Source organism: Candoia aspera, chromosome 2 (assembly GCF_035149785.1).
Source record: "Candoia aspera isolate rCanAsp1 chromosome 2, rCanAsp1.hap2, whole genome shotgun sequence".
Classification (NCBI taxonomy): domain Eukaryota; kingdom Metazoa; phylum Chordata; class Lepidosauria; order Squamata; family Boidae; genus Candoia; species Candoia aspera.
The window spans coordinates 174,342,649-174,357,849 of NC_086154.1; the positions used below are offsets into that span (position 1 = coordinate 174,342,649).

The 15,201-nt window shown below is 43.2% G+C and overlaps 1 protein-coding gene across 3 annotated transcripts in view; it reads right to left on the bottom strand.

The window, feature by feature from the left end:
- The window catches only part of ABCA1 (ATP binding cassette subfamily A member 1), a 106,708-nt gene that overhangs the window by 64,181 nt on the left and 27,326 nt on the right, over positions 1-15,201 (bottom strand). For all 3 annotated transcript variants that reach the window (XM_063294919.1, XM_063294920.1, XM_063294921.1), the window contains 2 exons: positions 14,713-14,854; positions 13,280-13,398 (listed from right to left, as the gene is read on the bottom strand). In XM_063294919.1, coding sequence (XP_063150989.1) covers positions 13,280-13,398; positions 14,713-14,854 — 261 coding nt within the window. The remainder of the gene's footprint in view (positions 1-13,279; positions 13,399-14,712; positions 14,855-15,201) is intronic.

The following is a 15,201-nucleotide window of genomic DNA, read 5'->3' on the forward strand; positions in this document are numbered from 1 at the left end:
AAGACATTTAGCTAATATAAGATATAAGTAACAGAAAGGATGATTTGAATTCTAGATCAAACACATACATACTCTTAATTGCTCTTACGCCAAGCTCTTGACTCAGGCTCAGCTGCCTTCTGTTACTGGGGAATCAAAATTCACATTAAAAGAATTCTGGGAGTTGAAGTCCACACATCTCAAAGTTGCCAAGGTTGAAAAACACTGCTCTAAATGCTGTGAATTTCAACATATATCAGTATCAGTCAGTTTGGTGCATAGCAAGGGATGTGCAGTAGTATCCAAAACATTTTGGGGACATGAGGTAATCCACAGTTCAATGCTCTAGATGTCTGGATGCCAGGGGGTATCAGCCCCTTTGGTAAGGATTAAAAATATATACTTACAAGAGCCAGCATGGGTGTAGCAGTTAAGGTGTTGGACTAGGAGTGGGGAGACCTGGGTTCTACTTCACTTTCAGCCAGAGGCTCAGTGGGTGACTATGGGCCAATCACTTTTTCAGCCTAACCTATCTCACAAAGTTGTTGCAGGGAAAAACAGGAGAAGGAAGCACTAGGTGTGCATCACCTTGAGTCCTGAATGAAATATGGGATATAAACCAATTAAAGAAATACATTCAAAATGCCATCTTCACTGGGGATTAACACTTTACCCTCTGTGTAAAATATACTTTCCCCAGTCTGGTGCCCTCCAGACATAACAGACTTCAACTGGAGCCAGATAGACTGGAGATTATGCAACCTGAAGTTCCACAGATCTGAAGGACACCAGATTGGGGTGATCCACAGCATCCTCAGCTTTACTAGGCAGATCTGTATTCTAGGAGGATCACCAGTGTTTTAATTCTGCTCTTAGCTTTATTCTTCATTACCAGACTAGTATAATGCAAGATGCCACTCCCCAAGGAATACCTCAAAGAGCCAAACTTCAACAGATACCTTTCTATAAAAGGGAGTGGAATTGATCAAACATGATAACATGACTAGGCGATAGCTTATCTCCCTACTTAATACTAAATGAAAGTCATGGTGCTTTATTAAGCCTTGAAACTATCAGCCTACAAACTGATTGTCATGACAGAAGCCACCAAGCCGTTTAAAACTCTCCTGATATTTGCTGGCCACAGTGGTTTCTCAGTGCTCGCTGCAGAGGCATTGCCAAACTGATTATAAAGATAGTCATTCTGGTTCTCCATCTTCCCCATACATTCCAGAAGGCTGTTCTCTATCTTCTGTGCTATACTATGCACTTGCCCTGCTTTAGTTTCTGAATATGGATCTATGGACACACTTACTGAAAAGTGGCTTTCTTGCATGCATGCACACTTCTTAAGGATGCTGACCTTTCCAATGGACTTGTTTGTTTTTTCTAGAAAAGCTACAACTCAACCATAAAATGTATTGCTTAAATAAAAAATCAGCCTCGATAGGGAACAAAGCAAAGGTTTTGCTGACAGTATGTTTAGGCAACCAAGACAGAATCAGCTTAACTTGGTCAAATTACAGGGGCCTGACACAGAAACTTTTCTACCAACTTTTGTGGTAGTTCCCATTTTAAATCCAAGGAGGAGCAAGCTTGGCTGAAATTGAAAAGAAAATGGAAGGGTGGAATATCAAAAAGGTCTATTTATCTCTCGCTCTCTCTTTTGTAAATTTGCCACCAGACTAAAAAAAAAGTATTGGCAGAACTCCAGTATGTCTTGAGACGGCTTTTTGGTATCCTGCCAGAGCAGGCCAGCATCTAGTTCAGCACTCTTGGTCACCGGGTCCCGGCCTGCAACTAGGGTCTGTGTCACCCAGGGCAAACATGGATTCCGTGCCCATTTTGGCACCCCCCTAGCACTCATTTTGGCATTCCCCCAGCGCGGCACCCAGGGTACATGCCCTGGTTGCTCCCCCCTAGTGGCGGCCCTGACCAGGTTGCATTCAGAAAGCTTATGAGATTTGACAGGAGTAGAGGCTGTGTAGAGAGTAAGGAAGATGACTTTGATGCAGATGTGGCAGTAGGAGAAGTTCTGCTGCAGGCAGAGAAGGAGGGGGGGAGGAGGACAGATCTACTGTGTGCATTTTATCCCAGGTTGCTTCTACCACAAGAATGGAACTATGATATCTGTAATAAGAAGTAGCTTGCATATCTCCATCAAGGTCATTTTCTTTACTCTCTACAGGGATGGCAGGAGATGTACTCTACCATACTTGGAAGGCTACTTCTTGGGAATATTATCTCAAGAATTAAACTGCATGCAGTGCAACACACCAGCATGCAATCATGCCAATAAAATAATAAGAGGTTATGCAAGCCAGAGACCACCTTATAAGTCTGAATGCCTTCTTTCTCATGCTATCTAAGGCCATCAAATATTTATCTTGAGTTCTGGATCCCAAAAACTGAAGTGACAGATCTCCAATGTACGCTCTGGGTCTGTTCTCTGCATAGCAACATTTATTAGCGAAAGATCAAGGTTTATAGCTAGTGAGGAGTGCACTGCCAACATCTTCATAAAAGTAAGAAATAGCTGAGTCAGTCAGTGTGCAAGCTCTGATAAAAGATGCCTGACCTGAAATCTCCAAGGTCAGCCAGGACAAATGTTGGGAGAAGCAGAAATGATGACTCTTAAGTACAAGCTGAAGGAAATATCTTTGACTATGTACCATTCAACCCACTTTTATGTTTTTCCACAGCTGAATTTCTAACATTGCTGACCAATCTGACCAGAGATAACAATGTGGCAAGAGATACATACAGACAGCATACCTCAGGGAAGTGATCCTCTTTTATAATTTTCTTTAAAATGATAGTCCATCTCTAAAATGTACAGAAGTGGTTTGCCATTGCCTTCTTTCAAGATATTTTCAACCTATGACTCAGGTCTACTATCCTGATATTCCTTGTAGCTATCTTATCCAACTGTTAACCGTGTATGACTCTGGCAGCTCCTAAGCTTTTACAAGGCCATCCAGGTGTTATCACTTGCTGAGACTGTCTCCAATGTGAGCTAGTACATATAACACCCTTTATTTGATCATGGCCGTGTTCCCCAGCCAGGCGCCCTTAAGAGGTACTAAAACAACCACTGACACCTTTCTCATTCTAGCAGAGCTGAACATCTGTATACATATTTGTAAATACGCATTACCAATTCAGGCAGTGTTCAGGTTGACGTTCAGTGGGGTTCCACTTATATCAGGGAATTTGCTAATGTACTGTAATATTAACTTAATGTACAAATTTCATTTCAAAACCAACTTCAAAAAAGCTGATTGTAGTCACTCAAAGACCTATTTAATGTGGCAGCTACAAGCCAAGTAGCGGCCATAGCCAGCCATATTCAAATCCAGACCTGGAACCTGTTCAGCATTCCATGGTCTCCGAGATCAACAACCATTGGAGCTGGGCCAAAGGCAAGACAGGGTGAGCCTGAGGTTAAGGCCTCAAGAGCGTTGGCAGAAGGCCTTGCTCCATGGGTCAGGCAAGCAGAGCATGGGCTCACAAAGTAAATATTAACCCTCCATGAAGCTTCTGTATCGAGCCCATCAGTCCAGTAGGTTTCTACTGGTTGCAAGGGAGGACAACATTTGAGAGATGAGAAACCTGCCCCCACCCCAAACTTTGTCAGCTGCTGGAAACTTCAACGCTGGCACAAGAAGAGGCAAATCCTTTCTTGTGACTTGTGGGGAAGCTTAAAAGTGGGAATCCTCTGGGAGACAAACTGTTGTAATCCCTGCCCTTAAGCCAGCAATAAATGAGCAAGAGCCCAACATCATTTTGGTGGCATGATTTGGAGCCATTCTGGAAGGATCAGGGGTGGCTAAGCATGGGAATGGAAATGGTGACCTCCCAGATTTTCTTGCCCAGCCTTCTACTTGCAATTTCCTTGGGTTTAAACCTAAAAAGCTTAATTTTGCCCAAACCTGGCCATTTTGCCACCAAATTTCAATGACATATTCTCACAGGACCAGGAGACAGTATTTATTTGCTTTTTATTCAACAGGAGGTAGGAACTTACATATTGTGGATTAGCACTATGGGCAAAGCAGGCTATTATGATGTGTTAACAAACCATGATGAAAACATCCTAGCTTAGCCACTGTCAGTCAGTCAGTCAGTCAGGTAGGGCAAAGTTGCTCCTATTCTGGTCCTGCAAAGAGCTCTGCAAATTAATAATAAACAGCAGAGTCCTTACATTGGCTTAAGAAGCTATAGCGCAGCCTCTAGTATCCAATACCACTCTTGGCTGGTTGTCACCTGAGAGCACAACCTGTAACTGACAGTCCCAGATTATGGCAGCATGGCTATATTAATCAATCATAAATCACTATGAGTTGAAAGAGTTGTATGAATTGACCCCAGGTTAGAGGAAATAAGGCAGCAAAATACCAATGTAAGAAATATCCATTCTAAGGGTATGGTGCAAAATCTTGGTCTTTTGGGTACTTAAGAAAAATAATTTGTAGACTGCAAGGCCTGATGGGAGAAGAGCCAGAGGCTTCTTTTTTTAGTGCAACATTGTCAACATGTTTACTAATCTATACACTTTAAAGAGACGCAATTAATAGCATTACACCCTACAGACTCCCTAAATTTATACCTGACTCTCTGCCAGAAATGGATTCAGTGAAAGGAAAGACAAGCTGATATACGACACATCTTCACAAGCACTTGACTCTTGCAGGGAATGTCTAGACTCAAGGGGTAAGAACTGTTCTTAGATATTAAACAAACCAATCCCACTGAGACACAGCAAGACGTATGAATGGTGAGGGGAAAAGTTCTGAAATTCCTGGTTTGGAATTCTACAGAAATTCAATTGTTGGGAGGGGACATATGCCGAGCTCCCTTTGAGGTTAACAGTTCTCTGTGGCCTGTTTCAGAAACAAGAAAGGTGCATAGGCACTTGATGCTTAATCCAGGAAGACCCACAAACATCCTATCCTCAATCCATAAGCTACCATCCAAAGTACCGTGTGCAGTGTTTCTCTCAGCCATCTGAAAATTATCCCATTGCAGAAACAGGTAATCCATCCTGTTAAACTGTATTTGAGAGATTTGACAATGGCCTAGTTCACATGTTTTTCTAATCTATGGTGTGTTGATTTAGCCACTGCTTGCTGAGTTCCCCATGTCATGAACCAGGACTTATAAAGTGCAACTCCAAAACAAGGATGTTATGACAATGTGATGTGCGAAGCCAAGTGAATGTGTGGATATTCCATTGATTATATTCAATATGTGTGGTTCTTTTCTAACTCCAAGTAGGTAAAAAATCCAATTTAAGAATCAATGCCATAATTCTCTGGGGGCATAGCCTAGCCCAGCCATCCACTTGGAATTTCCCTGTGTTTAAATTTAGGAAACTGTAATGTGGAAGAATAACTATCCACATGATTAGGAACAGTGATACAATAGGAGTCCTAACTGTGTTAAATTTATATGCTGCCCAACTTCCAGCAACTCTGGGTGGTTTACAATTGTTAAAACATTTAAAAAACAGAGAACAATACAAAAAAACACAAAAACAGCACAAGACAAAGGGGCAATGATGCCAGAGGGAAGGAGGAAAGGGGCATCAATAGTCCTTTCCAAAGGTCTGGATGAAGAGTCAGGTCCTTAAGGCCCTTCAAAATCCCAGTAGGGTGAGAGCCATTCAGATTTTGGGGAACCTTGAAGATCAGCAAGTTCAGCTGAGTACAATTTGATTTCCACTTCAGACCTCACAGGAGAGTTTTGGACTAAAACTGGAAGCCCCCATCTCTAATTATAAATTTTGTAGAGCTAAAGTCCTTAAAAAAAGAAAAAGCACTAGAGCACAGGTTTTCAAACACTTGCACTCAGTTTGACTCCATAACCTGTTATTTTTTTTAAAAAAATTCCTGGAATTCAAGAGTCAAAACACTAGTGATAGAAAATTGGCTGCATTTTTTGTATGTGTGTGCTTAATCTGTAAAACTGATCAAGTTCTTACAGGACTGAACAGAGTTGGAAAGACTCTGCTTTAAAGCAGTTTTCAATTAGAATTAGAAGTATTAATACACAACATTTCCTGTAGTTATAGAGTAATATGGAGATAGCCATACTGGAAGAGGTGAGGAAGAAACTCAAGATTGTCCTGCCTTGACTGTCTTTGGTATAAGAGGGGGAGAGAGAAACTCTGTCATGCTTTCAAGATTCAAGTTTCACACTGATAATGTTACCTAGCTGAAACCTGTGCAAGCAACCAAGCTCAGAGAACACCGAGGACACCACAATTCTGTATTATATTCCAGAATAATAAGGTAGAGTTGTAGTAGTTCTTTTGGTGTCTGTTTCCTGACCTGGTCTACCTCAATCTTGAAAGCCTGCCTAAAACATTACAGTGGTTTCCCAGTTCTTTAGTGGGGAAGAACAAAGGAATTAGAAGGAAGTGTGAAGGGGAAAATGACTCACCCCAAGTTCCATAGAGTTCCAAGGGTCCTAGTTTCAAAACAGAAATTTTGAAATTCCTCCTGAGCTGGAAATAAATCAGCTCACCTGTCCAATGGTGACAATGCACCATTGACAGAGAACACTTTTGTTGTAAGACTGGCACCCCAGCCCTGTGTGAAAAGGACCCTGAGCCACCAATTTTGGATCATACGTTACCTATTCTACTAGGATAAGGTGGAAGTAAATGTTTTATAAGTTTAAATTAGAGCTGTGCTGACAACTTCATCCAGCTCTTTCTCAATTACATATTGTTTGGCAGAAAATAACATACATACCCTGACCTCAACCATGAGAAGGGTCATAAATTAACCACAAGCAAAGAAGAAAGTTGCCAGTTAACTTGGCTAAGTGGTTGAGAATGACTGGGTTTTTTTTAAAACTAGTTTAATTAGGGATAAAGAATCCCATGAAGAATTGGGACATTCAGGTCTATGGAATGTTAGAATTATCTTCCTCAACCTGGTGCCCTCCAGATGTATCAGAACCATAACTCCTACCATTTCCCTGTCATTGGGAATTCCAAAAGCTGTCATTCCAGGAGTTTACCAAATTTGGGAAGGTTGTCCAAAGGGAAGCAATGGAGAATGCTTCATACTGCTGTAAGAGACATGGACTTTTTTTCTCTCTCCCCCTTAATAAAGCAAAAGAAAACATCACCATCCCAATGAAATTTCAGTTTCACTCAAGGGGTAGCAAGATGCAATTCCCCATTTTAGGGAAACATTTGAGTCAACCCTACTTTAAGGTTGATGAAAGTAAAATGTTTGGGAAGCAGCGTGGATGTACTGCTAAGCTGAATCATATCTGTGTCCTGCCTACCACCTTTCGGAGCAAAGGTTGTATGTTCATATAAAAATAAGATAAATATTCAATACTTTTCATCACTAGGAAATGCTCTGAAACAGTGTTTATCAACCTTGGGAACTTTAAGATGTGTGGACTTCAACTCCCAGAATTCTCTAGCCAGCATAGCTGGCTGGAGAATTCTAGGAGCTGAAATCCACACATCTTAAAGTTCCCAAGGTTGATAAACCTTGCTCTAAAATTTCCTAAAACAATATGAAGGCCAGGAACTTCTTAACAAACAAGCAAATGAAAGAAGGAGGGAGGGAGGCAGGCTGTTACTGCAACTAAAATTAATCAACAAAGGTCTCAGGGCTCTTTTTCTTTAAGAACCTGATTTTTTTTCTGAGAAATAAAAGCATCAGGGAATTGCATTCCAGTTCCCACATCAACAGCCTTTGCTTCAAGCAGACAGCTCTTCTTCCCTTTCCCCTAGCTGTCTTCCTCCATTGTTCTATCTTCTTTTTTTTTTTTCTCTTAGTGCTCAAAACAAGGTTCCCATCTAGTCCCAAACATTCCAGTACCTCTGGGCTCCCAGACAGTCTGTCCCTTTTGGGGACGAGGACAGTCCACGAAACTTAGTAAAAGAGACAGGCACTCTTTACCACTGCATGCAGGAAACAGAAATGGAGAAACGCCAGAAGAATTTTCAGGAGCTCCTTTGTGCTCTTCAGTAATTGGTTAGCTAATCCTGAAAGACTTCATTTCTGCCAAGTGGTACTTTGTGTGTGCTTTAACTTGCCAGAAATGGAGCCCTGAAATTGTTGGTCACCGCTATAAGAGCCTCTCAGCCATTTTCCTGGAAATAATTTAAGTGCAACTTAAAGGACAACCACACTTTTGTCCACCTCAACCCATAACAACAATATGGAGTCTGTCAGATAACAGGCATATCAAATTACAAATTAACTCGCCTTATTAAAGGTACACCAGTTTCTCCAATTAACTTGCTGGCATTCATTTTACAGAATTAGAAAAAGTTACTTTGAGCTTATGAGAGGTACAACACTTAACTCTTTTCTTAGTGGAATAGCAGCAGCTAAGGGTGCTGAGAAATCAAACTGCATCATTTGCCTTGAATATAATATTTATTTTATTTATTTATCAAACTTCATCACCGCCCATCTCCCTCCCAAGGAGGGACTCTGGGCAGTTTACAATAAAAATGAAATTAAAATCAAAGCAGTTACAAATACAATAAATACACTAAAAATAAAATGTGATGGAGTCTAGATGGCTGAGAGTACTTACCAGTCCGTGAGCATAATAGGTCCATCGGAAATCACTCTAGGGGGCAAGCGTTCCCCAGGTATGGCTATTCTCCCTCCCGATCCAAGCTTGCTGGCAAAACCAAGTCTTCAGGGCCTTCTGGAAGGTCAGGAGTGAAGGGGCCTGTCTCACCTCTGGGGGAAGGATGTTCCAAAGGGTGGGAGCCACTGCAGAGAAGGCCCACTTCCGGGACCCCACTCGGTGGAAATCTTTTACGGACGGGGTCCGTAACATTCCCTCCCTGCATGACCGGGTGGGGGGGATTGATGTAATCGGGATGAGACGGTCCCTCAGATATCCTGGTCCCATGCCATGTAGGGCTTTATAATATATGATACGATACGATATATGATATGATCTATATATGTGGCCTGAGGCAAGTCATGATTTCCCCAGCCTTATTTCTGCCTTCTCTCTGGAGACCTGGCACAGATGATTATAATCAACATTACCAAAGCCTTCTTTATAAAGCACCTTAGACAACTGAAATGTAATATGCGTCTTTCCAATATCATTTACTATCATAATTTTGCCATTTTCCCAACTCAGTGAATGGTCTCCATGTGTGGAAAAACTTCAGGGAAGGACAGTTCAATGGAAGAAGCTCACTGTCATGAAGGACCTTGCATTTCTCTCCCTCCCCCTCCATCCATCTTTCACAGTCTCCCTTTTTACACAAACACACCCCTTCCTGTTAGTCAGACACAACATTCTCGTTCTTTCGAAATGCTGCTTGCACACTCATCATTTATAGATTACCAGCCCTTGAGGTGACATAACTGCATTTGAATTCCCTTTTCCTTTCACCCTGAAACCATCATGCTGATTTTCTTACTGCCTATCTCTCCCACTCAGTCAGCAAAGACCTCCGCATGGCTGGCAAAGTAAAGGTGAAGGCCAAGAAACAGACCAGGGTGCAACACACAATATAAAGCTGTTTTAAGATGACCACAAATTAAAAGTCGCTGCAACATTAGCCAAATAAAAGCGACACTAATGAACGCCCTCTTTCCAGAAGCCCCCTCTCTCAGGGCAGGGGAACAGATTTCCTAGTAGAACCTTGCACTGTAGCCCCCGCCCCCCGTCCTCCCATTTTTAATTTCCAAGGAAAATTAGGAGCGGTGCTTTGCTCTGCGGGATTTTCAGTTTTTCTTATTTTAAAAAAGCTTGAAAGATGTAAACAGTCAATGGAAACAGGGAGTTGGCCAAGTCACTCATTTAGAAGTAATAACCAGAATTTAAAGTTCATAGAAAGCAAATAACCCCCAATACATTCTTCCATTAGGATGTGCGTTCCTCATTTCTTTCTCTCCTCTCTTCCTCATCCTCTCTGGCAACAATTTCTCGCATCCCCTGTTGCTTTGCTTCTCAGTTCCTGCTTTACTCTTCATTATCTCTTTTCCCCTTCTGTGCAAAGTGACTGTTTTTAGCGCTGCTGAAGCTAACTTAACTCGATGCAGAGTTGCATGCTGGCAGCTCCCTCACAAAGCCAGCAATGCTTACTTAAAGAAATGCCTTGTTTCTTTCCAGTCACTGTTTTAAGCTTCACACAAAGCAGCATTGGAAGAAAGCTGGAGGCTCCAGGAAATGCTTTCCTTTGGATTTGCCTTTATAAACTCCTCCACAAATGCATGCAGAGTAGGCTAGCCCCTATCAATTTCTCAAATAAATTTCTTTTGAGCTGCCTGAGGATTGCAATGTTGTATTACAGAAACGTTTCCCCTCTCTTTAAAATTTGAAGAAAAATGAGAAGTAGGGGGGGGAAAGCTTGTTTTTTGACTGAAGAGTATTCTTTGCAAAAATGCAGAAGTAGACAGCTACTGCCTTTTAGATTGTTCTTGGTGGTGGGGTTCTTGTTACTTCCCAGTCAGGCCTACTACTTTGGGATTTCCTGATTGCCTCCCATCCAATTTATTTATTAATCAAATTCATCTCCCAAAAGGGACTCTGGGCGGTTTACAATAAAACATAAATAAGAAAAATATAAAACCATTAAATACTATAATACATAAGAGAATAAATATGATAAAAACCCCAATGGCTGGAAGTTCTCTGTGATTTGCAAGCAGAGCAGGGTCCTTCTAAGAAACTAACCATCCCCAGGAATGACTGTTCTCTCTCCCGCCCCAAGCATGATAACAGAACAAGTTCTTTAGTTGTTTCCTAAAGTCCAGGAGGGAGGGAGCCAATCTCACTTCTGGGGGAAGGATATTCCAAAGGGCAGGGGCTGTTGCAGAGAAGGCCCGCCTCCTGGACCCCGCCAGATGGAATTCTCTTACAGACGGGGTCCGTAGCATGCCCTCTCTGCATGACCGAGAGGGACGGGTTGATGTGATGGGGAGGAGACGGTCCCTTAGGTAGCCTGGACCCGTGCCATGTAGGGCTTTAAAGGTGATAACCAACACCTTGAATTGGACCTGGAAGCATACTGGCAACCAATGCAGCTCACGGAGCAAAAGGGTGACATGTGCTGATCTTGGGAAACCCAAGATCGTCCGTGCAGCTGCATTTTGCACCAGCTGTAGCTTCCGGATACTCTTCAAGGGTAGCCCCATGTAGAGCACATTGCAGTAGTCTATATGGGAGATAACCAGGGCATGAATGACCGTTTGAAGGGCCTCTCACTCCAGGAAGGTGCGTAACTGGCTCACAACATGAAGTTGCACAAAGGCCCTCCTAGCCATGGCTGCCACCTGCTCTTCAAGCAGGAGCCGTGAGTCCAGGAGGACCCCCAAGTTATGCACAAGGTCTGTCTGGGGCAGTGCAACCCCATCCAGAACTAAAGATGACAATTTCCCAGAAATCAAGGAGCCAGTAATCCACAGCCACTCCTTCTTCCCCAGGTTCAGCCGCAACCTGTTGTCCCCCATCCAGGCCCCCACAGCCCCCAGGCACTCGGAAAGGGTGGCCACGGCATCACTTACTTCACCTGGGATGGAGATGTATAATTGGGTATCATCTGCATATTGATGATACCTCACCCCGTAGTGACGGATGATCTCACCCAGTGGTTTTATGTAGATGTTAAGAAGGAGCAGAGAGAATACTGAACCCTGCAGCACCCCACAAAGTAGGGGTCATGGGCCGGATCTCTCGCTCCCTATCAACACCGACTGGGACCGACCCTGGAGGAAGGAGGTGAACCAGCGCAAAACCACGCCGCCCACCCCCAACTCCCTAAGTCGGTCCAGAAGGATACCATAGTCGATGGTATTGAAAGCCTCTGAGAGGTCAAGAAGAGCAAGGATGGATGCACTGCCTCCATCCTGCTCCCGCCAGAGGTCATCCATAAGTGCGACCAATGCCGTTTCTGTCCCATAACCAGGCCTAAAACCTGACTGAAAGGGGTCTAGATAATCTGTTTCATCCAGAATCCTCTGGAGCTGCAAAGCCACCACTTTCTCAACCACCTTCCCCCAAAAGGGGAGGTGGGAGACTGGGTGAAAATTGTCCAGTATAGTAGGGTCTAGCAATGGTTTCTTGAGGATGGGGCGCACTAGTGCTTCCTTAAAGGCTGCTGGAAACACCCCCTCTCTCAAGGATGTATTTACCATCACCTGGACCCAGCCACATGTCACCTCCCAAGCTGCTTTCACCAGCCAGCGGGGGCATGGATCTAATTGGCAAGTGGTAGCATTTACAGTCCGGAGGATCCTGTCCACTTCCTTGAGTTCAACAAGATCAAACTGGTCCCAGATAACCTGGTAAGTAGGTTCCCTGGGTATCTCCTCCGACTCTGTCTCACGCTTGGAGTCCAACTTGGTCTGGATCCGAGCAATTTTATCCTGCAGGTGCCCTGAAAATTCCTCCGCATGGCCCTGTAGATGGATTTCTGACTCGCCCTTCCCCAAAAGGGATTGGGTAATCTTAAACGGGGCCGCCAGGCAGCATTCTGCGGACGCAATAAGAGCAGAGAAGTACTGGCGCTTCACCGCTCTAGTCGCCACAAGGTAGGCCTTAATCAAGGCTCTAGCTTGTGTTCAGAATTCAGAATTCTTACACTGGAGAAAAGAGGGGTTGGAGAGGAGAGACCTGGGGCGCAAAGGAACAAGCTAGATGTAATGAAAGCAGCAAAATATTCTGTTCAGATGTTTGCATAGATGGAAGGAACTGGAGATCAAATGCATACAATTAAATCAGTTGGCAAGACAGATGTTTTTCTTCCTCATCCATCTTACTTTTGTGCATTTCTTCTACTGTTGACCCTTCACCCAGCTCCTATATTAGAAAAGACAACCGCAGACACTCACAGGTGTGCATCCCCACCCCCTGCTCCAAATCTTATGGGATAGAGGCAGAAATATGCAAAGTGCATTTCAAGGAAAAAGAACTTTGTAAAAGGGCAATCATGACATATTTCACATTAGGATGGAACACATATTTTATCAAAAGTAAGCGCCATTGGTTTTCATGGAGATCACTTACAAGCAAGCATGTTCAGGATTGTTTCAGGACAGAGTACCAGTGAAAGGGTGGGAAGTGAATTACCTGCCAGAACTGCATATGCCCCCTCCCCATAAAAGACCTTTCTGTAAGAGTGAAACAAAGATCTTCTTGCTTAAAATTTGGCTCCCAGGCTTTTGGATAGCCACCCCTAGTTTTAATACAGTGCTAATTCCATTGTAAAGCTTTTTCCAGCTTTAGCTTCTAGTTTATTGAAAAGAATCTCTGCAAAGTGCACAATATTCCTTTTTGGTTCACTTACCTAAGGCAGATTTCCCAACTTTTTGTAGTTTTATCATCACTTGCTGTACATCCTTGATGCTGGTGTCTTTCTGGCTATACAACAGCAAGCGCTTGGCATCAGAGAACAACCGGTAAACACTGAAGAAATGAGGCCAAGAGCAAGAGAGAAGAAACAAAACAGGAAAGTTATTAGTCATCACGAGAGGCACAGCTTCAAGCAGCCCCCAAAAGGATCCTAAAAGATTTCTGTACCCACATTTATTTTGTGCAAGCCCCACTGACATTATTGGGAGCTATTCTACCAAGTAAACACTACCATGTTCCCACAGGCTTTTGATTATCAATTGTTTCTAAGTTTTGTTTCTGGGCGCATAGAGCCACCAATTACCTGCATTGGCATGGTTTGCAAAGATTGCTAGGAGGAGATATGGTTGGCTGGTTGCTGGTTCAGCCTGTGATGCAAACACAGCCATTCCCTCAGCTTCCTAAGAGGAGATCAGCAACATGTCTTAACTCGAGGCCCACCAATGAACTAGAGCAGAGGGAATAGCCATTCTGAAGCTACAAGCAAGGACCTGCAGGATGAAGGCACTGAATGCCAGGCAAGAAAGTTTCCTTGAAGTCTTTAAGATTAAGCAATGGTCTCTGCATACCCACTAAGCCTATGGGGTAGAGAGTAAGGAAGGTGACCTTGATGGAAATATACAGGAACCATTGCCTAAGCAAAAGGGGATGAAACATTTTGAGATAACATTCAGAAGTGGCTCAGGCAGACACCTCCCTAATTCACTGAACTGTAAGGAGGAGGAGGTCCAGACTTGCAAGACTGTTATTTTAGCCAATCTGAATAAAAGTAGTTTTAGTCTTCCTATAGCATTGACTTCTTGGCCTGGTCTGCCCAGTGGGGCTGACAAACAATAAGCAGCCATCTTTCCCTAGGCAGAGGCAGAGGACAACATAGGCCCCAAAGTATCTGGGTAGCCCTCAACTGTCAAGGCATTTTGCAACATGCAAAGGATGTGCTAAGTAGGTGGGAAGTTGCTTTCTTTCAGCATAGACAGTTTGCCTTGCATTACTTCTTCCTTTTTCATAATATTCACTCGTCCTCCTTGTGTTAGAGCAGCGCTTCCCAAACTTTACCCCCCATTACCCCAAACCTCTTATCAGAAAGTTCTTTTTACCCAACATAGGTGAAATACTTTGTCAGTTTAAAGGTCCCTGTTGTGATTGGGCAATGGGTTCATGTGTCCCAAAGAAAACCACTTTTACCCAATTTTGGGTAATTTACCCAAGTTTGGGAAGCACTGTGTTAGAGGAAAAAGGCTTCCCTTGAGTACAGCAAAAAATAGCCTGTACCCCTGATAAGGCATTGCTGTTCTGTCTCAATCCTCTTCTTCACATTTGCCTCCTACACTTTGACAGGCCAAAATTTAATAAATAACGAATACTCACATCGATTTGTTAAAATTTCCAACAAGGCCCGGTGTCTCCCCAGGTGTTGGGGAACGAAAGCAAGGATTATTGGCATTACAGATAATTCCCTGGACCCAGGGCAGTGTTCCAGCTGAAGGCATGGCCTTGTTTGGAAAATGACCTAAAAATATGAGGAGAGATATTTGGGACATTGCATGAAGTCATCCTTGAAACTTCTCTGTTCTAAAGTTATATCTCCCACCCCCACCCCCAAGACCACAAGAATCAATGGCTTCTAATAGCTGCAGCAAATAGGCAAGTTGTGAAAGGGCAAAGAGGTGCAAAAGACCACAGAGCACATGTATGAGTTTGTTAGAGTTATATCCCACTTTTCCTTCAGGTGATCAAAACAGCACACACAGATTCCCTTTCCGAAATTTTTTCCCTATAACAACAACAAACAGGTGAGATGGGTTGGGAGAGGTGATTGGCCTAGTCACCCAGAGGGTTTTTTTTCATGGTTAAGCA